At 39.5% G+C, this 26,017-nt stretch overlaps 1 protein-coding gene across 2 annotated transcripts in view; it reads right to left on the bottom strand.

The window, feature by feature from the left end:
• The window catches only part of NEK6 (NIMA related kinase 6), a 69,233-nt gene that overhangs the window by 24,132 nt on the left and 19,084 nt on the right, over positions 1-26,017 (bottom strand). Inside the window, exons 2-5 of one of the 2 annotated variants that reach the window (XM_074891576.1) lie at positions 19,440-19,564; positions 10,249-10,389; positions 8,850-8,912; positions 3,283-3,393 (exon numbers count right to left, since the gene is read on the bottom strand). In XM_074891576.1, coding sequence (XP_074747677.1) covers positions 3,283-3,393; positions 8,850-8,912; positions 10,249-10,389; positions 19,440-19,532 — 408 coding nt within the window. In that variant the 5' untranslated portion in view covers positions 19,533-19,564. The remainder of the gene's footprint in view (positions 1-3,282; positions 3,394-8,849; positions 8,913-10,248; positions 10,390-19,439; positions 19,565-26,017) is intronic. The other variant, XM_074891575.1, reaches the window with a different exon arrangement.

Raw genomic sequence — 26,017 nt, 5'->3', positions numbered from 1 at the left:
AATCTCCTTAATTACTTTGCAAAACATATTTAATGCCTCAAAACAACAAACGTCTCAAATATTTTGCCTTAAGTAACAAAAGATCGTTAAAAAAATCTTGTAAACATTCATTATCGTACAGTCTACTAACAACAATAAGGTAATCTGTTTCCCCTTTTTAAATGGTGGCCAGAACATCAATGAAGTATCCATGTTTCTTCTGCAATCAGGTAGAATAAGATATTCTATTTCATGCATAATAGGAATACTAAATTAACTGAACTATCTCTAGTGAGACAGAAAGACACTACTGATCAAGAGACACCCAGACCTGGGAAAAGACCGTTTTGTGTGCATGTATGCAGCGCCAAGCATAGCTGAGCCCGGATTCGATGGACCTCCTCTAATAGCTCTCAAACAAAACCATCGTAAGCAAAACACACACAATATGGAGGAGTGCAGCATGGTGACGGTTCTCTGCAATACTGAAGTATCCTTCCCAAGCAACTTATTACAGGAATAAATAACCAGCTGCACACTGCAGTGAAGACTAAACATTATCTATCCTCAATGACTCTTTTTCCATGTCAGAAACACACACCAGCCGTGTACGTGACAGGCAACGTGGGACCGCCCCCTCCAAGCGCCCCAATATCGCTCTGCTTTGGATTAGTGGTGCCTGACTTCTCACTGCTTCTTCCTGTGCTAGACACTGAGTCAGTTCTTCATCCACAGCATTAATAAAATACACTTAGAACACACTTCCAGAGGTTTAAGATTTATCCTCATCCTTTGATATACAAGGTGTCACTGGATAACGACTACCTCTGAAACACTGTACACCCTTCTAGCACACTACAACGGCATTGCTTTTGCATCGCACCCCTGAGAATTTCCATCAGCAGTGTGTGAGAGCAAGAATAAAGGAAAGGGAATTGGTTGTTGCCCCTTTCTGCATTTGTGCTTTTTCCTCTCAGTACAGACATCTGATGTCCGTTGTCACATTTTATATTTTATGTGAAATGCTGTTACTGGTTCGTGTTTGACTCAAGTAACGGCAAATTTTCTTTTGCAGATCAGCTGCGAAGGGGCACGACCGTGCAATTCCCCAGGCAGCAAATCTGACAGATTGCAACAGTTTCAAACCAAAACTTGATAGAGAGCACAGAGGAATTACAGAGGGTGAGGGATAAAGTGTTATATACATGATAAAATTATTTAATTCTCATTAAAGTATTTAAGAGTGGATATGCAAGACCACAAGTGATAATTTTCTAAATGTCATGTCCAATAAGATTTGCCTGACATTTACAAGAAAGTCCCAACTCTCCAGTGGGTTATCCTGCAGCACTCCCTTACATCAGCTTTACAATACCTCATAAATAATGCAGGCACCAGGGGCGTGACAAAGACAGTCCCTGTTTTTATCACTCTCACACCTTCGGAGTGTTGTTACTGCTGTTCCTACCGCCTCACGAAACTGAAAATCCTCACATAAACTTAAATTCCCAAGGGGTGGGTGGGGCGTGGGGGTGACAGGGAGGGGCAGGCAGGCAAACTCCACTCCTGCAGTTAAAGCTATATTTAGGAGGAGACTTTTGTTCCCTCTTGGTTTTAGGGGTTTTTTTCCTCTAATAAAAAAATGGAATTCCAAGATTTTCACCAATGGAAAAACATCATTTATATGACCTTGAAAAAACCTAGGGCATCATCTTCATGCCTGTGATAAACACATGAGAAAACAGATCAGACTGGGGAGTGCTGGCAGAATGAACACAAGTTCCAGTGCTGTTCAAGTTATCAACCTAAGAATCTACAAATTATGTTTTGGGAAATGTAACTCCTATTTATAATGGCAGAAAAAGTAATTTTAAAAAATTAATAACCAACTCTGATAGATAAAATGAACCTATTTATCAATAGGGAATGTTTTAAACTAAAAACTGTAAATGACAAAAAATTGCAAATATTTTATATGATGATATCTCACAATTATGTGGACAAAACTTTTTATAAGCTAAGATTTAAAAATCAAAGCAAAAAACTTGCACACCCCAGGATGATCACAGCCCTAACTCCTGCTCTCAGTTCTTCCTCATCTGTAACTCCAACTACAAAAAGTCTGAGATAAACTGCAGGTTTCCCAGGATCTGTTGGGAAAAGGGCAAAACATAGAAGAATCCACAAGAAAACAGCGAAAGATAAAAATACGCCCGAGCTCTCCCCAGGCAGAGGGACAAGCTCTGTCTCCACAACCCCTGGTGAGCACAACTGAGACCCTGACACCAGCGGCCACCTTTGGCACGAGCCACCAGCCCGCGTGTGCGGCTTCGGTCCCCGCCGGGTCGTCGTCCCCTGGGCTGGGGGCAGATCCCACCATCGCTCCTGCTACGGAGCGGCTGCGGAGTGAGGCTGTGTCTGCAATTCCGGGGCTCTCCCCGGGAGCGGCTCTGCCAACTGCCTGTTCCCAGCTCGCTCGCCCAGGGGGACTCTCCTGTGAGATGGAGCAGATTTTCATGGATACTGTAAATTTAGCCATTGACTATGGACTAAATGGATAACTTGTTTGACAGCCTTTGGCCTAGTGCCTCATAGCTCTGCTGGCAAAGAAAACAAATCTGTTAATAAGATATTTTAACTGTGACAACAAGGAGGAGGAGAACTTTCCAAACATTCATTTATGATAATTACAGAATAATGATGGCAAAAATCAGGTAAAACATGGAGAGAAGGTTGAGAGTGCTAACAAACATGATATAACACATCTGTTCTCACAAGGGATGTATGTCTAAAGATTAACATGTCAAAGAAAATATAAAAGCAGGTGGTAACAGCTTAACTAAAGCTGGTTTGCAGCAATACAAGTATTCCTAAGAGCAACATAAAAGAAGAACAAGTACTTGAAACATTTTCTCAAACCCAAATCCCCACTGCAAAGAAAGTCAATACACTTCCTTGAATGTCTTCAGAGTGGCAGACAGGCTATACGAATCGTGAATCTAACAATAATTAAACGTCCCCATCAATCACGGACTGGATAAATCAGCCTCGCAAATAACGACGACGTCCCACCAAACAGACAGAGGCTTGCTCCTTTCCAAAGCAGCGACCAGAAGCAAGTGGCATAGCCCCGTGTATTTAAAACACCACCAGACACTTCGGTTTGGGCTCTGGAAGCACCCTGTGGGTGTGCACAACTGCAAGGAGAGAGTGCTTCTAGCACAGATGTGCTCACCCCCTCTGCCTCGTGTCTCTGCCTAATCCTGAAAGTTTGTAGCACCTCTAGAACTGACACGTCCTTACCTTAATCATCTGAGAGAGATCACCAGCGTCGGCCAGTTCCAGGACAATGTTAAGTTCATTGTCTTCAATAAAAGAATCCAAATACTTAATTATATTGGGGTGGTTCAGTTGCTGCAGACAGAGGGAAGGCAAGAAGAAAATTTACAATGCTGTAGTAACGACAACTCCAAGATACAACACCTGTACCACTTTTGTAATCATTATGCAAAACAGTTCACAATAGGTGCAACTACAAACTGCTCTGAGTTACTATAGACAAAAATCCTGTAAGAAATATCATTTATCGTAAGCACAGCATAATAAAGGTGTCTTGAATAAAGAGCCATACAGCCCAAAATAGTGTGAAACCACCTCTTCTATTGTAAACTCACAAAGTATTTAAAAGCAATGTCCTGAAAGAAGCTTTGTTAAGCAGTAACTGATTTTTTTTCCCCCATTAAATATAAACAAAAAACCCAACTGTTGATTACAGCACTCCTTGAGGTCTCTCTGCCTCTCAGAAGCACAACAGAATTAATTAAAACTTTGATGGAGGCAAATAATGCACAAATTGCACACGTCAGTTTATTTTTCTGATTATTTATGCTTGCATCTTCATTAATTACTTTTTTCATTTCAGTATAGCTCCTTATATTCACAACTGATATTTTAATTATTTTTTTTCCTTCCGTGTTTCTTAAAAAATGGCATCTTCTCAGATTGTTACACGTTACTCACAGGGCTAAATTCAGAAACAGGGTCCACAAATTAAAATTTCTGGTTTAATATTTAATATCTGAATTTCTTAAAGTGAAAAACTGTAACCGCTTAGAAGATGACGTAGGATCTAGATCTCTATTCACTCTCCCTCACTCATTTTGCTTTAGATTATCTTTCTCTTGTGCTCTCAAAAATGCAGTAAATTTAGAAACTACTAAAGTGAGCATTTCATCTACTAAACAGCTGTGACTCAATCTGTCTATTCCAGGGGTTACAAAGCCAAAAGAAACACTGTTATGATCCATCATGCTAATCACTCCTCTCCGCATGCACATTAGGGGATAGATTCTCCTTTGCAATGCCTTGACACTAGCACACATTAGCGTTAATGGGATCCATGTGCAGGCATCAGGAGAAGAACATTCCCACAAGCCCAAGCCTTAAATAAAGAAATAAGTGTCACAGCCCACCATTTCTGTTGAAATTTTTTGTAAATGTCTGCTCTCAGGCACATTGATCAAAGATCAACTTCCAGCGGAAAAAGCACTGAAATCACGAGCAGAACAGCCCCCAACACCTCATGCAATCAGGGCGCCTTCCCCCGCATCACCTCAGGCACGGTCTCTCACGGCAGACCCGATGCCTGGGTATGGCCAACAGCTCTTGTGGGTGCAGTCAAGCCCACGATTCAAGGGATGTTTTCTGTTCGCCAGAGGACGCTCGGGTGGGAACTCTCCTGAGTTCCCAGTGGCACTGGGGAGTCCAAGTAGCGAACAAGCCTTTTTCTAAGCTGCAGCACCATGTGCCAATAAAACACAACATCAAAATACTACAACTGTAACAGGGAATGAAGACCACACACTGTTGGGAGAGCAACTACACTAACATTTGTCCCATCCTGCACCCCAGCCTTTACTGCATTTATTGTGTATAACAAAGCTCAGCTTACTCAGACCCAAGCACTGCTTAACCGATACAAAGAATTTAAATCGTTCTGTGAGACTGTACACACTTTTTACTGATGGTTTGTACTGATTTAAAGAAACTCATTAGATCTAAAGAGGAATATTTCTTCTGTTATGATCAAGTTGTATAAAATTAAAAGCAAACAAACAAAACACCCTTCTGTGGTAGCTCTTCTGATGAGCTGATCTCCGAGGACTCTCCCTTCCAGCAGCAGCAGCTGACACCACTCCTTGCTGAAGCTAAGCAGAGGGATGAGCGCTCTAGAAGGAGCCTCACTAGGCTCTCTGCTCTCCTGGAAAACACAGGAGGCTGCCCACAACCTTTTAGAGGTGTGAATGCAGAAATACACATTTTTTTCTACAATTCACTGACCACTGAACTCTTGTTTTCCCAGAACAGCCAGGTAGACCACTCTGGATAAGCCAAACATCCATTCCCCACTCTTCCTTTTGTCAAACATATTTTAAATAAATATATTGACTCTGAGGATTTTTTATAACTATTGTATACTCCTGTGTCATGGAAAAGACTACCTGAATTTTGTCAGAAAGAAAGTATATTCATTCTCACAAATCCTTAAATGCACAAAACATTACAAACAGTTTATTGTGGGTTAATGAAATTTCCCATTTCTTTAATGCATCCTAGAAGTATGATGGTAGTTAATGCCTGATGTGTATGCACAGCAGCACTGTCAGGAAGAGGCATGGGGAAGGGTAAGCCACCTCTAAATGACAGGGTGTGGGTGCTGGCAGCCCAAATGCTGATTACAGCCACATTATTGAGCTGCTTTACCTAAACCTTTTAGACAGAATTACACTGAAAGTAATGCACAATTTTGTCTGGCTTCTATTAAATTTTGAGTAATTATAAGTCATTTACAAATCACAAAAAACCCCTTTGTTTCCATGGTCACATAAAAGTCTTTCATCAAAAAAGACGAAGTATTATTTTGACAGGGATAGACTACAGCAAGTCTGTGTAATTCCTTCAACAAATTCCTCAATGGTCTACATTAAAAATATAAACAACAAAGAAAGAAAAGCTCTTACAGCAAGTTGTTTCAGTAAATCTATAAATACTTCGTACTAGACATCAGAATTTAAAAGTAGCATCAAAGTTTTAAAAATATGAATATCCCATATTGCATGGCCAGACACTAGACAACTGCAAGGCAGACATGTACTCCACATCAACAGGGATGAAAAGTAAAGTTGAGCAAGATTCAAACCAACTCTGAAATACTGTAATTGGGTCCTTACACACTTCACGCTTTCTAGACACAAGAACAACTACCTTAATTGATAAATTTAGGAAGTGAAATGTATTTAAACTTTTCATATAATGACTCTAAAAATGCTGAAATTAGAATTATTGAGAATAGCTCATTCGAGAAAAATACACTTGTCCTACTTTCCTGAAGCTGCACAGAAACTATTCTAGAGAAAACCAAAATGTGAAAACCTCACAACAGAACAAGAAACCCCATGAAATTTCGTCAGAAGCCAGGCCAGAGATCACACATACTCTGCAGCAGGAACTGAAATCTCATTTTTAAAACTTTTTCCTACGCCCAGGCACGGACTATTCTGTCCCACGCTGCACAAATGGTGACAGCTACTGCCCAGCCCTGAGAAGGGACCCGTGTCCTACTCTGGTGAAGCAGCTCTGAAGTCTTGAAATACGACTTTTCATGACTGTCCCAGCACATCCACACACAGACCTTCGGTTATTTCCATGAAGCTGTGAGAGCAGGCAGCATGGGAGCCATCAATTAGCAAAAGATGACTTGCAGATATTTCGATCTGATCAGTTATTTGTCTTAGGACACGGAGTGACGTGTAGGCCCGCCGCTGATGCTGACACAGCAATCCTCCCCTGCCTGCAGACAAACCTGAGTAACTGCCTGGGCTGGGTTAGCAAACATGCTGACCCGCACAGCATCAACAGCACGGCTCTAAAACTGGGAACTTCAACTTTGACAGCCTTTTACTTATTATCTGCTGATCTTCTCAGAAGCTGAGCTACATGCATCTTGGCTAAATTCAATGGATTTTGTTGGCTCTGAGTTGAAAACTAATAGTCATTTGAAAGAAGTGAACTATAAGCAATGCTAAGAAATATATCTCCTTTGCATCTGTAATACAACAAGATTCATCAAACTGACTTTTTAACATACTCAAACTTCACATTCTTTGGATGGTACTACACAACCGTCCAAGTAGGAAGATACATTGACATTCAACAATAAATAATTAAGCTACCAGCAGAGTGGTGTTTTGCATAATAAACAGCATATTGGTATGTTTCTGTAGACTGTCAATAATTATTCCTGCTCCTCCCTTCAGTCCCAACTAAACTAATTTACTGAAATGTTTTCTAGTCTTCTATAAAATATTGTGCAAAACAATTTTATCAACCAGTATTTTTCAAAGCAGAACTCTGCTGGTATAATGGAAACTCCCTCCCTCCAGAGAGCTACAGTTACTATTTAAAAAAAATCATAAACAAGAGGTTGTAAGTGTGGCAAACATGCTACTCTGCTCCAAAGACAACCACCGAAGACTTCAGAATACACACAGACAGTTCTTAATTCCGGACAAACAGAGGTTTTTAACTTAAATACACTGGCTCAGAGACAGATACAACAGCTTTTGACTTCAAAAGGAGCTGAGTCAGGCTTCCAATAGTGCCATGCTAGACTAGAGAGCTTTGGTGATGGTGTTGGAGTGGGGAGTGTGAGATGTAATTTCACTGACTCCAGCAGTGGATAGGGAAGCCCTGCGTGGCTCAGCGTATCGTACGCACTTTCACAACTCGCCACTCCGGTAACCCCGGTGCGATGCCTGGCTTCCTGGTGAGCTGTACTCAGGAAGTTAAGAGCCTCTGGGCTTCCCACCCAGGTGGATGGGAGCTGACCTTCTAGAATCTCCTGTCTTTGTGGGTATTTCATTTTCAGTCTCCTCCAATTCTCAAAAATTTGCACATTCTGCTCTAAATAAATCCAGTGCAAGTTTATGACATCTTCCATAACCAGAGATCAAGACAAAGCTGTAGATTATCTAGAATCCAAAAATATCACAAATTCTCTTTCTGAATCTTAATGTTGGCATTATTTTTCTCCATGACTGTTAAACAACTGGATCACACAAACTGCAATCTTCGTGTTTATCCTGCATGCCTTCACTACAGTCTAGAGGACTCAAGCTTTGTCTACAACTGCATGAATATAAATCGACAATTTAAATAGAAATACCTAAAATCACATTTACAAAATGAATTATTTAATACTTTTAGAATTAAATTTGACTAAACTAAAATTTTAGCCTTCTACAATCTGTTGCATTTACTCAAAACAGATATTTAAAGTGCAATGCATATATATTTTCTACCAACATTTTAAAATAAACTACTGAGACAGGAAAAAAAAAAATCACTAGTTGGTTTAATTACTTAAAAAACACTCTCTGGTGTCAGAGCCTTTATCTAAACTACTACTTTTCATGTGTGATATGTGTACATATAGATACATGACATGCACATGCAAAACTGTTTTCCCATTTAGCTAGTTCATTAAAGTGACAAACAAATCAAAATGCATAAAGGGCAGAATTTACATGCCTCACAAAGAGGAGTACTTGTGGGTTTCTTATGAAGAAAGATTTTTAATAGATTCCTTAGATGATAGGCAGAAAACTCAATAAAATTAAGCTTTAAGACAAAATTCTTGCATCATGTAGGCATTCTATAGCTTGCAAAAGAAAGCACGGTCTATTAAGACCACTGTGCATGCTACATAAGCTCTATTTACCGTAACAGGCAAGTGATTGTTGCCAACCTGAAAACAATTTTTTTTTTTTCTCAAAACAAAAACCAGTAAAAGTAATCACAAAAATTCTTACCTTCAAGAGGTCAATTTCTTTAATGCAATCTTGCCTAGCCTTGGCATCCATCATTTCAAAAATCTTCAAAAGACAAAAATGTACAGATGAAAATTAAACAACAACAACAAAAAAATTTTATATTTTAACAAGAAATTGATCTTTCCTCTCCCAGTTTGTGTATCCTCAGCTGTAATGAGTATACACACAATCCCTAGATCAAAGAAAGACTAATGTTTTCCTTATTTTGAAACCACTGAAAAGGGCTAGCGATAGGATAAAATTTATTGCAGAACCTGTAGGTAATAGTCTAAGCAGGATGAGAAATAAAGATACTAGTTTGAAAATCACGACAGCAAATTCACAAAACAGAGTTAGCTTAGTTACTATTAATTTCACATAGTAAAGATAAAATGTTTACTTTTTTCTTTTAAACAGAGATATAGCTTCCACTGATTTCTCTGTAATAATTAACAAATAATACTGAGCATTAATATTCATTCTGTAATAATCAGAGCAAGTCACTAGAAACAAGAGTTTAAAGGACGTGTTGAAGGACTAAAGGCAAATTCCTTCAAATAAAATGCTGTTCTGAACACTGCACAATACATTAAGCCAAGTTAAAACTCTATACTGCTTGCATGGAAGTTTTTCAGAAATTCTTCTAAAATTAGCAAGTGCAGGCATTTTTCCCTTTCGTGCTCTTGTGTTCTCATGATTCGTCTGTGTCGAGATGGCAGTCTCCCAGCTGTACGACTACGGCCATCAGGGCCTTGTTCTTTCACACACATTTAATTATAAATTAGTGAACCCTTTTCATGAAGTAAAAAGTGAAATTAAAAATAAATATGAAATTGCACCACTGCTACACAATTCTGTTTTAGAAACATAAATCCACTCCAAGATGACGAGGGATAAAGACTATGCAGTGCAAACAGAACACTCAAAATGGAAACAGGGATATAGGGGCTACATGGAGAAGGTGGCTGCAGAGGATACAGCCGAGGGGCAGGCAGGAGCCGTGGGGCCACTTCACCTCATATCCAGATGTAAACTGTGCACCATGGAACTAACCTGACTTAATCAGTATTTGTAAAACTGCTTTGAGACCTTCAGAAGAATTACTCTTTATTCCTTATCTTGAAATAAAAAAAGTAAAAAAACCCAAACACACCCTCTAAAACCCAACTGAATAAAATAAGAAAGCAGGGGTACTGGGTTTTTTAATGTAAAAATATCAAACCAGATCATCCAGTGCTCCCAAACCTTAAAACTCTTAATTTTTAAAGCATTTTATTGCATTATTACTGCTGACAAAAGAATACTGAAAGAGGTATCTCACTCAAAGTAATCTGTGTAGACACTTAAAACATTCCCATTCTACTTGCTAAATAGTAAGACTTCAAACTTAAATGCTCACCTGAACTTTCTTTAATGCCACAGGTTTTCTGTCCAGAAGACAAGTTGCTTTGTAAACTTCACTGAATTGTCCTCGGCCAATCTTTTTCTCTATCTGAAAATCTGCCAGTGTGCAGCGATATGGGTACGACGTTAAATGTCTCTGTTCAAGTCAAAAGAAATTGTATCAATGAACTAGAAAAAGCAAAGCAAAAACATGAATTTGCATTCCCAAGCTGTCTTCTTTATGACCACCAACTAGCGGTTTCTATGACTAATCCCATTTAGGAGGATAAATTCCTCACAGTAAGGATTGCTCAGCAAGAAAGACAAAGAAATTTGGTGTTGATCTGGTGTACAATGGACAAGGGAGCGGTCTGTCTTTCCTTTTCCCACCTTCACTTGTCTTTTCCCACTTCAGACAACACTGTCCCAGAGCAGCTGCAATATAAACACACAGCACAGAGCCGCAAGCACACACGTGTAACTGCAGAGACTTGCACAAAACTGTTAACCAAAGCATAAAACTAGTAACAGCTACCAAAAACGTAAAGAACAGAGTGAAGATCACCAGATGTACACAGCCTCTTGCTCTCATTGCTGATGGTCAAGAATTCCATCTAGGCTGATCAGTCTATAGATAATTCTGACCATAAATTCATTAGTTCCTAGTAAACGTATTAGTAACATAAGCTGAATTAAGTTAAATTACTTTTTAAAAAAGGAAATAAAGTCTTGCCTTCCATGTAAGCAACTAATTAGTCTCAAACTACTGTCTCCCTAGTTACACACCCTCTCATCAACTTCGCCTGCTTGTGTCACTTGGGAGATGCTGTCACCTACTTCTGAGCAGTCCCAGGTAAACACCCACCCGGGCAGGTAGACACAGCATAACGAGGATTACGTACTCCACGGACTAGGAATTGCTCTCTAGAGCCATTCTGGTCTCTTCTGTAATTAACGTGACTGCTAACCAAAGTTTAAAAAAGAAATTATGAAAATTAATTACTTAAAGTTGCCATGCACACCAAGTAGAATAGGTTTTTAAGCTTCAGCATCTTGAGCCATTTCAGAGTTCCCACCGAAAACCACAAAAAGACAAGTACACACCAAAAGCTGGGGGGGGTTCCCAAGGATGCAGCCATGGTTTACAGCTGAATCTTTAGTAGGCAATCCCAGCACAAGTGTCCAGGGAGAGCGGGCCAGGAGGGCTGCGTGTTTTAAGGAGATGACTACTGCTGCCACTGTCATTTCCTAACACAGAGGGGTGGGGCTGGAAGTAAGATTTAAAAGGCCGGTAAAGCTTTCAGTCCAGCATCTTTTACCAGCACTACATACAAGAGTGTGAGGATCTCTTACAGTGTATATTTATTTTAACAACTAAGTTTGGACTTCTTTTCAACAGAAATAAAAATGACTACAATTCAACAAACAATATAGAATATCAGATCAGACATTTGAAAAAGCTCCCAGATTTTGAGCTGGCTGTGCAACTCTGAACTACAATTACAGTTATTTGGCAGAGGTTTTGTAAACAAAGTTGTAAAATTCAATGTTTTTAAGAAAACTCACCAATAAAGTCCCCTAAATAGTAATTTCTGACCCACAAACTGCATCGATCAACCAAGACAAGGTGTTTGGAAAACTGCCACCTTTACAGCATCTTTATCACAAGAAATGCGGGAGAAATCCCCACAACGAAAGCCACTCTGCAGCAGGCATACTCAAGAAAAATGATTACATTTTACAAACGCTGGGGATACAGAGATGCAGATATAAGTCACAAACCAGACAGTGAAAAGACTATCAGGTCTTTTCGCCGTCATCTTCCCAGTCATCTCGCTGGCAGTGAAAGGCTGTTTGCTGCTGGAGCTTGCTCTGCACTTCCACACCACTGCCCTGTGCCAGCCGTTGAGAACTTAGGGAGGGGAAAGCTCTGCAGTTATGAGAAGAGAGGACTGTTGCTAAACTGAAAAGCTTAGGCGGTTATGAACTCCAGAGAAGACAAAAACGCAATACCATAATGCGCAGCCAATGCCTGCTAATTCAAGTAGGCACGTAACCGGAAATTTAACTCCAGGCCATCATGATCATCAGCCTTCTCAGTTTAAGTTCCTTAAAAGAGCAAACTCACCCCTTTCCAGTTGAAACAACACTTTGAGTAATTATTTTTGAAATGCCAAGGCCACAGGTAAGTTATTCAATCTATCACCACGAGCATTTAAGTATTCTCATACTATGAGAAATGGTTTTCATTTCTCTAGGCTAAAGACTTAATTCATGAACAATAACCTACACAAATAAGAAGGGTGCATTAGAATTTAGAAATTTGAATTATTCATGAAGGCAAGTCAAACAGAAATAGGAAGCCAATTTCATAGAGTATTTCCTTTAAACAGTTCAGGGAGCGTTTCCCTTTTAAGATCCCTTTAGTCCCCCCTAAGCTCTGAAAGAAGCCCCCTTACCATGCAGCCACCGTGGGCTGCAGGCAGTTGGTGTTCACAAGCAAAGGAAGGTTACTCTGAGTGCTTGTGCTGTGCTGGAGTTACACTGCGTTTACAAGCAATGAGGAGTCACGATTCACTTCTCTACATTTTGCAGTGTGTGCTACACAATAAAATGGGAGCATCCTTTCACTGATGAGGAAGAAGGTAGCCTATGGGTCATCAGATAAATAGCAGAACCTTAAGATAACACTGCTTTATTATTTACACACATTCCCCTGTAAGTTACTAAATTATCAACAAAGTAAGGCAACAGAGGATGAAACTGGACAAGCAAATATTTAAAGTAATCAGCCCCTGCAGCTTTCTCGGTTTAAACTGGTTGCAATCTCTCTTTGCGGGGATTTGATAAACAGTAACACTCATCAATATACAGTAATACAGGAATACTCCTCTCATTCCAGGGAGTGCTAATGAAACATTAGTTTAGGTGCATTTTTTGTGTGGTGAAATCACCAGGAGGACGTCTGAACACAAGTATTTGTTCAACTTGACCAGTAACTAACCAGGACCATCTCCATCTCTCAGCTTTTTTACATATGAGCTACTAAGCAAATTAATTGAGCTGTCCAGTCAAATCTCTTTATCCAGCCAAAACAAAGGTGTCAGTATACAGAATTACAAAATCCTTTTTCCTAATTAAAACATAGAAAGGAGTCAAAGCATTTCCTTAACTGTGAGAACGTATGCCTCCTGAGCTTCAATCTCCTTGAGTAGTAAGAAAGTTTGAGCAAAAGCTTTTCTTACTTGGAGTAAAAGCTTTTCTGACTTGGAAAGGTAGCCGTTTTAACGAGATTTTTATGAAGCAACTACCACAAAATTTTCTTTTTAAGAAAGAAATCCAGGCTGCAATCAAGGATGGTACCCATTTGCCCTTCATAAATCATTAAACTCTGTGTTTATACTAAGAGTGTTTAAGTGTAAATTAATATTTTAAGCATGTGCCAAGAAATATCTAGCAACTTCTTACCTTGAAAATACAAATAAATGTTAGGCAAGTGACAGGGTGTATGTGTGTGTCCCAGCCACTTTCACATGGTTAGCACATAAAGTCTGCTTGCCATGCTGGAGTTAATGCCGGGTGATGACTGGACACCTTAGCTGATATGTTCTGGCATCCTCCAGGACTACAGCTGCACATTTACATATGCAATGACCTAGATTTGCATTTGCTATCACAACCTATCAGACCTAATTAAAATAATGGAGCTTTCACACAGGCTAGAAGATGTTTGATTACAGTATAAACCAGAGAACATGCTCAGGTTAGACCAAACCATACTGGAAAGCTCCCTATCGATTACAGCAGGCCAGTTAACATTAACTTCCTCTTATGCTTTACCGTACTGAAATGTAACCAGGTAACTTCTAAATTCTGTTACAAGGACACATTTAGAATACCTAAGAAATATCTACCTCCTCACAATACCATCCCTGTAGTCTGGCCTTGTATACATTTCACTTATTTCATGATTTTTGACAAGGGGAACTCTGTTTTTTTCAAGTCCTTCCATGTTTAACCACTACAATTTTTCATAAAGCTATCAAAGAACCAATACCTATTCATTCAAATAAACCCTCATCCTTATTTCTGCAAATCTCACACTTTTCATATGCAGATACAAATTGTGTGTAAAATTAGATACCACCATCATCTTCAAGCCTGTTTATCAATTTTCTCATTTTCAGCACAAGTTCAGGCTCAGGAAAGGGTTCAGGTCTGCACGAATACAGTAAAACCAAGCCACTGCCTCTGCAGAACGGGTTTCAAGGTCAGTGACCGAGGCTTGAATTAAAAAAACAAAAAAACAAACAAACAAACAAAAAACCCACAAACAAAAAGCAAAAAGGGGAGGAAAAAGGAACCAACCAACCAAACCCTCCAACCACTGGGCCTCTAAAGGCACTATGAAAATTGTGCTGTTTGCACATTTCTGTTCCCAGGGCAGCTGTAGGAAGGGACAGTCTGGGAAGAACTGGTTTTGAGACAAAGACTGTTCTCTTTATGCACACAATGAAGTCTCATTCTTCTACTACTCCATTAAAAAAAACCCCAGAGATTAAAGTCAATTAATTCCTCATTTGAATAAAGAGGCTATTCATTTTTAAGAAGAAATACAGAGATTATTCCAAGAACAAGCTATTCTGGACAACATTTCTGGCATAGATGTTCTCTTTTAGATGTAACCACTGATGCGAGAGCAAAACTTTGATGCAAGTTGTAGAGGTATGCAACGCCAGCCCTCGTCACAATGCTTAAAGGAGACGTTTGCCTCAAATTTTGAGGTGTTATGAGATTTTCTGCAAAACAGAATTAGTAAGGTTTTGTAATACTAAAAAATTCCAATTAAAGGAAAATTTCAGCTCTATTCCCTTGCACGCACGTGAACAGATATGCTGCAACGATAAGGAACTTACTTATAGATTAATAGAAGTCTTTATATACCAGATTATAAAGCAACGCAGGCAAATATAGAGGAAAGTTCCTTGCTATGGACTTGCTCCTTGGCGTCAGGATGTAGTTTCTACTCACGCTTCCACATTTTCGGAGGTGTGTGTTACTGTGCTACCAGAGGCGCCTGACCACAAGCGACTCCCCAAGCATGCAAGAACAGAAACATGCCAAAATTTACAACTGGAGACTTGATACAATTTCCTCCAAATCCTTCCTACACTGCTATAACCACATGCAGGTGGGACAGCTACATAACCTGAACACATTTTTTGTATTTTTTTAAATGAGTAGTTGTACGGCTCAGAATTTGTATTCTGGGCTCAGAAAGAATAAGAAAAAAACTGTCCTGTAGAAAGACTTTCAATCTCCAGAGCAATGAATGTTTGGCCAATAAATTTAGCTCTTTGTCATTACTGAAGAGCTGGGGAAAACGTCAACAGTCCTGAGAAAACTGTCCAAGCAGCCTTTCCTGCAGCCTCTAACCTGACTTTTCAGGCAAAGGAGAGTACTGAGAGACTGAAGACAAAAGTATCAGTAAAATACTGATGTGCTGCAGAGCAATGCCTGTATGACTGCTTCTCCCAGAGGCACAGAAAGAAATAAGCCTGAATGAGCTGAAAAGAGGGGAATGTTCACTGCTAATTGCCCAATATATAAACCCAGAGTGCTAATGTTAATTAATAACAAAGTCAGTTGTTTTACTGCTGGCTGATTGGCATGTAGAAAACCAGCACTAGTCATCAGTCTGCACAAATGCCTACAAGGTCACAAGACATTCAGATTATTTGTAATCAACCTAAAAATTGTTAAAAGACTGGTTAACCAACAGTTAAAGTCAGACACTACAATCTTTAGATGCCAATAAAAGCATCTTTCCTGTAGAGCCATGAAATGAAATATTCGTTAGAAGAGTAAAAACATACTCGCCCAATTAATTTTCTGAAATCTCATTAAAAAATTTAGCCCGACTAAGTCATACACTTCTGACCTGAATTTTAATTATCTTTATGCTGGATATAAGTTTTTTTCTGATATTTGCAATGCATCATTAATTTTAAAGGAATGGTTTCCTTGCTTCTAAAGCGCATACTTCATCTGAATGACATTTACCGTAAACTAATTTCACCTTTAAAAGACATCTGCGATAGTAGATGGGGAAGCTTCAGCCCCTCCAGTTGAACACATATACATTATAAGCAATGATTTACTATCAACATCAGTGTTTCAAACCACTTTACGATGTCCCAAATTATACACCCATCTCCATTCAATAATGCCTACCTGAAAATAATTTTGCATACTTTGAGGTTGAAATTCCAGTGTGAATTTATGAGAACGCATTAGAACAGATTGCTTAAAAAAAAGAACTTCTAAGCTCACAAGAGATGAGGAAACTTTTAAAATATGGATTACCCTTCAAACAGGTAGTCAAGTAATTATTGAAGAATACATTAGGTTTTTCAGTCTGCAGCTTCAAAACCAGCCACCATAAAATATCCTTAACCTGACCTGTTACCTAGAATTTAAAGTCTGAAATTCAAGTCAAGTTCTTCAGCAAAGTTTTAACATCCCTATCAGCAGATATTTGTACTAGCTTATGACAAGGAAAGAGAAATACCAGCTTGAAAATACTAGACTGAGGTGATACTCACAAAGAAATTAACATTAACATAGAAATATTCTAAGCATTTCAGAAAACGATAAATTGCTGCTAGATGACCAGTTCAAATCTACCTTCAATTCTCAGGCCAAAATGAAACTACCATGAACAGCTCTGCTGCTAAACTGTGCGAGTATATAAAAGGGTTGTTTAAAAGTGAGTTGTGTTTATTTAGTACAAAAACTAAGTAAGGAATTATAGCTTCATATTTTTATATCATTGATTTACTCCTGAATAACTTTTACTGCTTACTGCTATAAACACTAACTAATCTAGAGACTTAAATAATTGTCACTTTCACTCTGGAACATTACCAGAAAATGTTCTGCCTCTTGCTGATGAACTTCATCTGTGTAATGCTGGGCAGGTAAGGGAGCCAGAAGCTAAGATTGTAGTTTTATGGTGCCTTTTTTATATTTATATATTCACTCACTCTAGAAAACTTTAAAATATGAAGCATTACTCAAAAGTGTCATCTTATTACTAAACTATAGCAGTTAGAGACAGAAAGAAAAGTCTAAATTACTAAATTACTCATAGCTCTGTACTAACTAGTTATAAAACAGATATAACACCTCTGTCAGAATGAAGGAAAAAAAAAAAAAAGAAAAAGCCTTAGGAAGCAGCGTCGTTATAGGAAAAGTTTCTGCTAGAGGAGCACACTGTTGCTCTGGTCTTTTTGGGGGTGACACAGTAGTTTTGAATGAAATGGCTGGAAGGAAGAGAGGGCCATTCCATACAAAAACCCCTCATCATCCAAGACTCTAAAAGCTCAGGTTCTGTTTTTTCTGCTTAAGCTTTCAGCCCTGCCATTCATGACATTTCTTGTAAGACACGTTTGGTCAATTTTTCCTTCCCAAACCTCTCTCTTCCACAAGCTATTATATAGCATGCCAGCATTACTTATATCTTCAGAAGAAAGAAATGATGTAATTTTGGATTCTTCCAGGTAATAGGTGCCAGAAAATTGAAAATTATATATAATTACGTTCCTGCAAAATGAAAAATCAGAAGTATGTAATAAGCAATCATATCATGCCATCAATGTAAGGTAGCCTGCCCTTGAAATAGCACAATTTCTGTTAATTTCTAAACTGAGTTTGCTGAGGAGACACAATTTTTTCAATTCTCTAGAAGACTATATTTTTGTTATTCAGCTTTTTTTAAAAAAATTTATTTTAACAGCAAAACCAAAAGGAAGTCTTTCTGTAATCCCAAATCCAAACTAGACCATTCTCAGAACAGTTAATATACTCTGAGACCTCCATTAACACAACTTGGATATTAACATAGTTGAGGGGAGGTTTCACTGAACAATGACCATACAGCAAAATGAGCCCACTCAGCATCAGCATAACAGCAGAACATAGATTATTAGCTACTAATTACACTTAACTATGTCATTACAAATTCTAACATGTGCTCTAAGATGCCATGAATGTATCTGCTGCACAGGAACACTTCCTAATCTTGTTCATGAAATAATTACAGGGGCTCTATCCTGCCAAATGAGGCAGTAATTAACCCTAATTGCTCAAAATGCAACTGGCTAATTCTAGGAGATTAATCAAGGGGATTCAATTATTATTAAATGACTTAATATGACAAATTGCTGCATTAGGAGAGGGGGGCTTTGCTCCATACAGCGTTACTTTCCCAGCAGTGCTGCATAAGATACTCTCATCACAGTACTCTGCGCGCAGGGAACTCACCGCTTTTGCAAACCCTACGCTGCGCTTCGCTACAGCTTTCCTAACGACCACTGCTTGGGGGGGAACCTGGGTCACCACTGGACTGCACGTGGCGAATGACAAATTAACACCCACAGCCCCCTCCCCAGGGTAACGTTACACCACAGTTGCAATAGCCTTCTTTCTGACAGCTTTTCCATGATGCTGTTTGTTTAGTCCTTAAAATACATATAGGTAAAACTTAATTGCTCTGATAAACAGTCAGTCTAAAAAAGGCAAGCAGCCAGAATTCACAAAATACAAGTTTCATGATTGCAGTGAAGGTATCAACACTCCTTCGAATGCAGGTCTAACCCTACTTTTAGCCCACTTCTGCAGAATGGCTGGGAAGAGAGAGAGATACAAGCTGCTAAAGTAAAACTTGGTAATAGTATAGACAAAATACATTGCAGGAGAGATTCCAGAGACTCACAGGAAATGAAGTCAGAGAGCCTACAGTTTCATGTAGGATTAACTTTTTCTTGTATTTGGTAATTACCTCTTCAGCATTTATTATTAAACTATAAAAGGACATAAAATACATTTACCACACAATCAACCACTTTTCTTTGGCCTTTTCTTCAAAGAATCAAAGAGAAGATAAAGCCAACACAGTACATATTTTTATAAGATGATTTAAAAATACTTGCTTTAAGCAAAATGCAAACTACTTCCTTTTTCTCTTATTATCAAAAAATTGGATTCAGGAAACTCTGGCTGGCTGGCAGAATCCCAAACTGGATATACCCTAGAACTGCTATAAACAAAAGGAGGGGGGGGGAGGCTAAATGCTAAGAAATCTGTATAGACCTCTATAAAAGAAAACACAGAAGGAGAAAGATGAAAAGAGACACATGCCCTTACCTGAGGATCATGCTGGTATTCCTGCCCCGGCAGCTTGCAGAGAGGGTTGTTCTGGTCCCCTAGATGATGTGGGTGGTTATGCTGCCCTTCCATGGTATCATACCAAACTCTGCCTCACACGTCTGCTGGGGTTAGAAGAAAGAGGGAGAGAGAAGTCTCATCACTGTCTGTCCAGCGCTGAAAGCAAGAAACTCTTTCTAGGGGTGTGCCTGCACGTGGTTGTACATCAGGACAGCAAGAAACGATTCCTCCCCTTTCTCCCCTCGCGCTCACGCAAACAGCTCGCACAGAAAGAAACCCCTTATGTACCACCAGCCCCACAGGAGCTCAGCTGGTCACCGACAGACCGAACGCACCCGCTGACACCTGCAAGCTGAAAGGGTGCAGCAACAGGTCAAAGCTCTCCCGAGATTACAAAACAAAAATACCAGTATCACAAATATTACTGGTGTCATTTCATAAGCAGCAAGTAGCAGAACATGGGTTTACTTGCTTTTGTGAATTCTAAGAGCAGCTGGCGTTACTTTCCCTACAACTACTGAGCCCCGATGATCCCCAGTGGTGTCTCACACCCAGCGGACAGTTCAGGGAAGGTTAGCACCTTTCCATTTGTAAAACAAAACTGACAAAAAGTCCCACCAGACAGTTGCAGCTTTCTTTGGCCAGAGACCACCTAAAAGTGTAACTTTTACCCACATTCTTTCTTCCCAACCCCCGAATTAAGCTTTTGTGCAGGTTGGTAAGCCACAGGAAGCAGCAGATAGAAACCATATTAGATCCAAAGTATTATTCTAGGAACAAACAAGGGAAAGTTCCATGATTGAATTTGTTCCAGTTTTACCTGCAGCAATTACTAAAGCACAGTTGTCCAGCAGAATATCCTACAAAAATTACTGAAATTAAAAGGATGTGGTGTTGGAGAGGAGAATCTAGCAAGTTATCAGATACGGAGCTTATTGTAAGGAGGCAAAAATAAATTCACCATCTCTGTTTGCAATGACCCTTCACTTTCATTCTAAAATTACCCTTTACCCTATAGAGACCAACTCAGTCTCCCCTCCTTTTAAGTGCAAAGATCTTGTTTGTGAAGTTCTAAGTCACAACACAAACCAAAATTTAACCTTCATCTATGCTGGTAGCACAGCTGGTGAAGAGCTGTGAAATCCAGCACTTGAAACACAAAACTTCTACACATCACATCTTGGGTCTACCATGGATCAAATTATTTCACAGTGTGATGAGATTAGTTTTATTTTGAGTAGTATTATAAAACCAAGCAAAAGCTTGTGGGTAACCGGAAGGAAGAAGAGACACAACTACTTGGGTGAGAGTGCTCAAAAAAGAGATTATAATCAACCATAACACAAACCAGTTTGAAAGAATTAGAAGTGTGGTAGCTGGTTTCGATTTTTTAGAATTTTTAAAAAAAAAAAAAAAAAGGCAAAAAATCGAAAAGTTAAATTCCCACAATGGTTGAATGAGGCAAATAAACTTATTTCCTGAACTAGATGTACCAGACTTGTATCTAAATAGGTTGCTGGACATTTGGAAATGCCACCCAAGCCCAACACCCGGCAGTACAGGTATGACAGCTCTCAGCTGCTCATCGCCACTGTGGGGAAATACCGCGTTCCTCCGAGTGTGTGTGCACAGCCACCAGGCCTCAGCGTCAGGCCGAGCCCCCCCTGCCCACCAACCCACTGAGACCTAAGCGGTTTCCACGCCTTCCCTCTCACAAGGTCCCTCCCTGCAGAGGGTGGGCTCGGATGCTGCAGTTTCTAGGCCAGCAACACACAGTAATCTGAAATGATCACCTGCTCACCTTCAAAAGCCATACCCTGAAGTGCAGAAGTTGTGAAGAGCTGCCCATCAGGCAGCTAAGACATTCGCAGTGCTGGAACACCACTGTGATCCCAGATCAGCTAACCCTCCTCCGACACAGAGCTGTGCACAGAGTCCAGGAACACTGTAGTAAACAGTAACGGGGCAGTTCCGGGCTTTTGGCTGAAAGCCTTCCAGATACATCTTCTGTTTGCAGAAGCGTAGCAGACTGAACATAGGCATATTTACTAGCCCTTCTAGGAAACAAAAACCATACTTAAAGGGTTAGTCTGAGCTTGACTCTGGGACAAATCCTGGTGATTTTATCGGCTGTTCAGGGGACGCTCTGAGAGCGGATCACAGTGCTCCTTGCTCCATGCCAGTTCTGGGGTCAGGCTCTGGCCCTGAGCAAAGCCAGTCCTCAAAATACATTCACAGCATATACAGAACACGCACAAGAAATACACTAATGTCCTTTCCCCACAAAGGACTCTATGCAGGTTTTTTGACTTATTTAATAATGTTATTCATAGCCAGTTATTCATTATCCACACACACTCTAGATAACACATCATTTAGAGTCGCACTGTTGCTGTCCTTAGCAGCGACTAGAAGCCTAATGGTGACAAGGGAAGATTTAGTAGCCAACACAAGCATTTGCAGAAACTTGTTTCAAGAGTTTTGGCAAGTATTCACTCAGTGAAAGAGCACAACCTGACCTCATTAGTGTATTAATAGTGCATGCTTGGCACTTGGGCAATGACTAACTCTTAATTTAAAATACAAAGGTATTTAAAATATTTGGGGGAGTGGGGGAGAAAATATGATGGAGAAGAATTTCTGTAGCAAGTTGCACTTGGTTCTTTTAACAGTTGCCAGTAAAACAAGCCTTTAGCTCTGGCAGATCTTTCCTGTAACATAGTATCGGGGAAGAAAGCAGAGAAAAGGCTCTTCTTGTTTCTTAAGCAAATGAACTTTCACTCTAACAAACACTCACCAGAAAAGAGCCATGAGAGCTGGAGTACCTGCTGCATATAAACAGGCTAAAACACGGGTTGCTCTCAATAAAAACAGTTTTTCAAAGTCAGTACTATGAAACTCCAGCAGGAGAAGGATAATCACTATTACCATGAAGTTTGATTTTAAGATTCCTTCAGTATCAGGCATCTACAGGTTTATTAGTAACGAGCTGAATACATAAAAAATAAAAATATGTCTCAATATCAACATTAAACTGTCCTATGAAATTTCTACCTTACATTACACTGCCAGAACTATCTTAATTATTTTATTATTCAAGATTTGAAGAAAGGCTGTTTACTGGAAGGGCAAATGCACTCATGTTCCTTCTCTTCTAAGTCCACAAGCACAGAGAAAACGCTGCTAAGGACTGCAGGCTACTGACAGCCTCGCTTCTGGACACTTATCTCTACAGGATTCAGAAATTTCACATTTAGAGCCTCGAGATAAAAGGCATGTCCAGGCAGCGTCACGTGAAACGTCTGTAGTCTAACACTGATCAAACATCCTATCTACTGTGTCCTGCCTTTGGAAAGGACTAAAGCTCAAAAAGAGAAAAGGGAGTTATTTCTGAATACAAGAACCTGAGTCACAAATCTAGGACACTCCTAAGAGAACCACAACTTTCCAGTTGCCACAAGGAAACTCAAGGTACACTCACTTATTGTGAGGGATTAGACAAGGGGAAGGCAATTAACAGCTCAGACCAGCCTGGCTGCCAGGAGCATCTATGGGAATGCATTAGACAGAGTATTTGGGTTTGGTCACTGTTTGTTTAAAGCACTACAGCTGGAAGCAAAGGAAGAAGTAAGAACAAAATATCAGCTTTGAAAAGAGATAGGGCACAGCTCACATGACACCTACGGGACAGCGTGTCCTGCTGGACGCTGTCGGCTCAGCTATTCTGGGCTGTGGGCAAGCACACGCTATAGGTAGGCTGGAAGGGGGATCCCCAGGAAAGGGCTTCATGGAGAGTCTTCAAATAGCAGCCAACAACACAAAGGCACTTTATTATGTCAAAAAAGGTACACAAAATGCACAGAATTGTAATTCTGCAAAATTCTGTGGGGTTTTTGAGATTCTCTCTTTTTAAAAGTCTAACTACAGAACCAATAGTACAGTCATATTTTTAAACATGAAAATGTTGAGCAAGGAACGTGACAAGTGTCTGATACAGCTGCTTAAAACCAGTGACCTTCACCCCATTCCAGATACCTGCACCATCCTGAGGAAGTGACCACATTTTGAGCTACATTTTACTAATCCTGAAGTTAGGTTGGATATTAGTGGCAACAAGTTAGATAGGAATTATTTTAGACTACTGAAGAAAACCACAAACACATAAGAAATGTTTAAACTTGTTCAGCCATCCCATACTCCATCGCTCCATCCAGGCTACACAATCTGTGCATTAAGTTAGTTATCTCATAGAATCCAATAGCTACCATGAAACCCTTCCTTGTAATTAAAATAAGCATTTGAACGAGCAGAGCAAAAGCCGTATCTTCATTCTATTGAAAAGGAATGATCTTCTCAATGTTACTTGAATGAGTTACAATCTCCAATCTCAGGCTATACGGGTTAGGATGGAAGTATCTCATGCTAAGAGAAGCTGTTTCTAAATACAGCACCATGTGAATGTTAACCACACCGCAGTAAAAAGACTGAACTACATAACATTTCAGCTTAGTTAAAGCATGTAATGCCTCATTAACTGACGACAATATTAACAGGCAATTAATTTTCCTTTAAACTTTAAGTAGCAATCTTAAATTCAACACTTAATTCACCAACACCTAGAACCAGTGGTCACCATATCTAAACCAAAGTTATGTCTCCCCATCTGATTCAATCTTTGACCCGCATGACAAGTGGGAGAAAATAAATCTACTGCCCTGGTGTATTTTAGGATGTAACTCTAACAACTGGACCAAGATCAACAAATTTACTTTACACGTCACTTCTCAGCAGCAACAGTATCAGACACAATACAACATCAAAGAAATCAAATAGGGAAATAAAAAAAAGCTACTCAAGACAAAACCAAGCAGTGACAATAACACTCCAGATTTGGTCTCATTTCCTTACTATCAAATGGGGCGGATGGGGGGAGCAGTTGCAGACAAATAATTGAGGATTTTTAAAATCTGTTTAAACAGCCAAAGACAATAGTAGGAAATAAGACAAGAGGTCTTGGAATAAGCTCTCTTAACACCAGCACATTTTTACTTTACATTGTTCTAGTTCTGCACTTTTACTTCTCAAGTGACAGGCTTTTTTATTCCTGCGTCCAAATTTCCTACGAAGCTTTGCAGTGCCAAACATTTTCAGACTGGGTCTTGACCATGACAGTAAATTAAAACATTCTTAAATTGCATGAAGCATCACATATCTTTCCAGAAAGTGGATAAAAGAACAGGATCATCATCTGTAAAAGGCATTACAGGAACAATCTAACAGCTTTCTAGAATTACTACAAATACTCCAGTACCTCATACACATAAGTCCCCAATAACACATATGCCTAAAAAACCCACATACACAAAAGGAAGGACTGTATACAGTTCATAAAATCTCTTGCAGTATTTTCCAGCTTTTGAAGACAGATTTCCACCCTGTTTTAATCCAAACTGAAGCATTTACCTCTACCTACAGAAAAGCAATTATCTGCTTTGGGAACTATACACCAAAAAATAAAACAATGATAGCAACTGGGTTCCAGTCCTGGAGAGAGGAAAGGGTAAGTGGAGCAGATAACAGTGTTTGTGCCTACTGGTTAATGAAGCGCAGGGAGGAAGATTTCACCAAAGCTCTGTTGATGCAACATTAATTCCACGATATTGCAGTTAAGTCGTGTTATGGATGTATCACAGTTGTTTTAGTATTTGGGGTTAATTTTAACCAGCCAGGCAAATTCCAAAGTACTTTGCTTGGCTGTCAACCAACGTAGTAACTTTTACAACAGTAAAAGCAGCAGCAGTTCAGGCTACTTTCAAATACCAGAGTTTATGATCATTCAATATTATCAAAATCAATTACCTTGCATATGTGCCATCTCCATTTTACAACAACGGACACAGGCTCACTTCCCTCTGCACCAACCACAAAAGTACATTTATCATACCAAAACCAGCAGGAACTCTCATGAGAATGCACTGTATTTCCAACTGTTAAAATATCAGTACTTAGGTGCATAGTATAAATACAGACATATGTTGTCTTGGTGAAGTTTTTAACTTTTTAATACAAGAAAGACATCATGACAGCATAGACCCCCACACAAAAATGGCAGCTCCCATATAACTGAATGGTGCAGGATTGCTTGCCTGTACCTGAGCCCCTCGGGGAAACAGTTCCCAAAAACAATGGAAGGAAGTGAAAGATTTCCAATTAAATGAGAGGCCAACTTAAAATAAATAAATATTTGAGAAAACATAACTGAACTCAGCGTAGACCTGCTTCACTTCTCCCAACAGATCTTACAGTATAAGCTGAGAAATTTTGAAAACAATGCACTGAAAATACCCAAGGTACCAAAAACTTTCACCTCATTTTCTTCCAGTTCATATCTCCATAGTCTTGCAGGCAATTCAGTTACACTCTAAGAATTCAGAATAAATGTAACAACATAGCAGGGAATACAACGAAAGCCCACAGGGGATGAGCAGCTTATTCTCTCAAACTGCAACTTGAGTTTGTCTGTCACCATGTGCCATCCACTCTACAGGAGAAAAATG

The sequence above is a fragment of the Strix uralensis genome, chromosome 21 (assembly GCF_047716275.1).
Source record: "Strix uralensis isolate ZFMK-TIS-50842 chromosome 21, bStrUra1, whole genome shotgun sequence".
In the NCBI taxonomy this organism is placed as follows: Eukaryota; Metazoa; Chordata; class Aves; order Strigiformes; family Strigidae; genus Strix; species Strix uralensis.
This window is presented reverse-complemented; position numbering and strand designations above follow the sequence as displayed.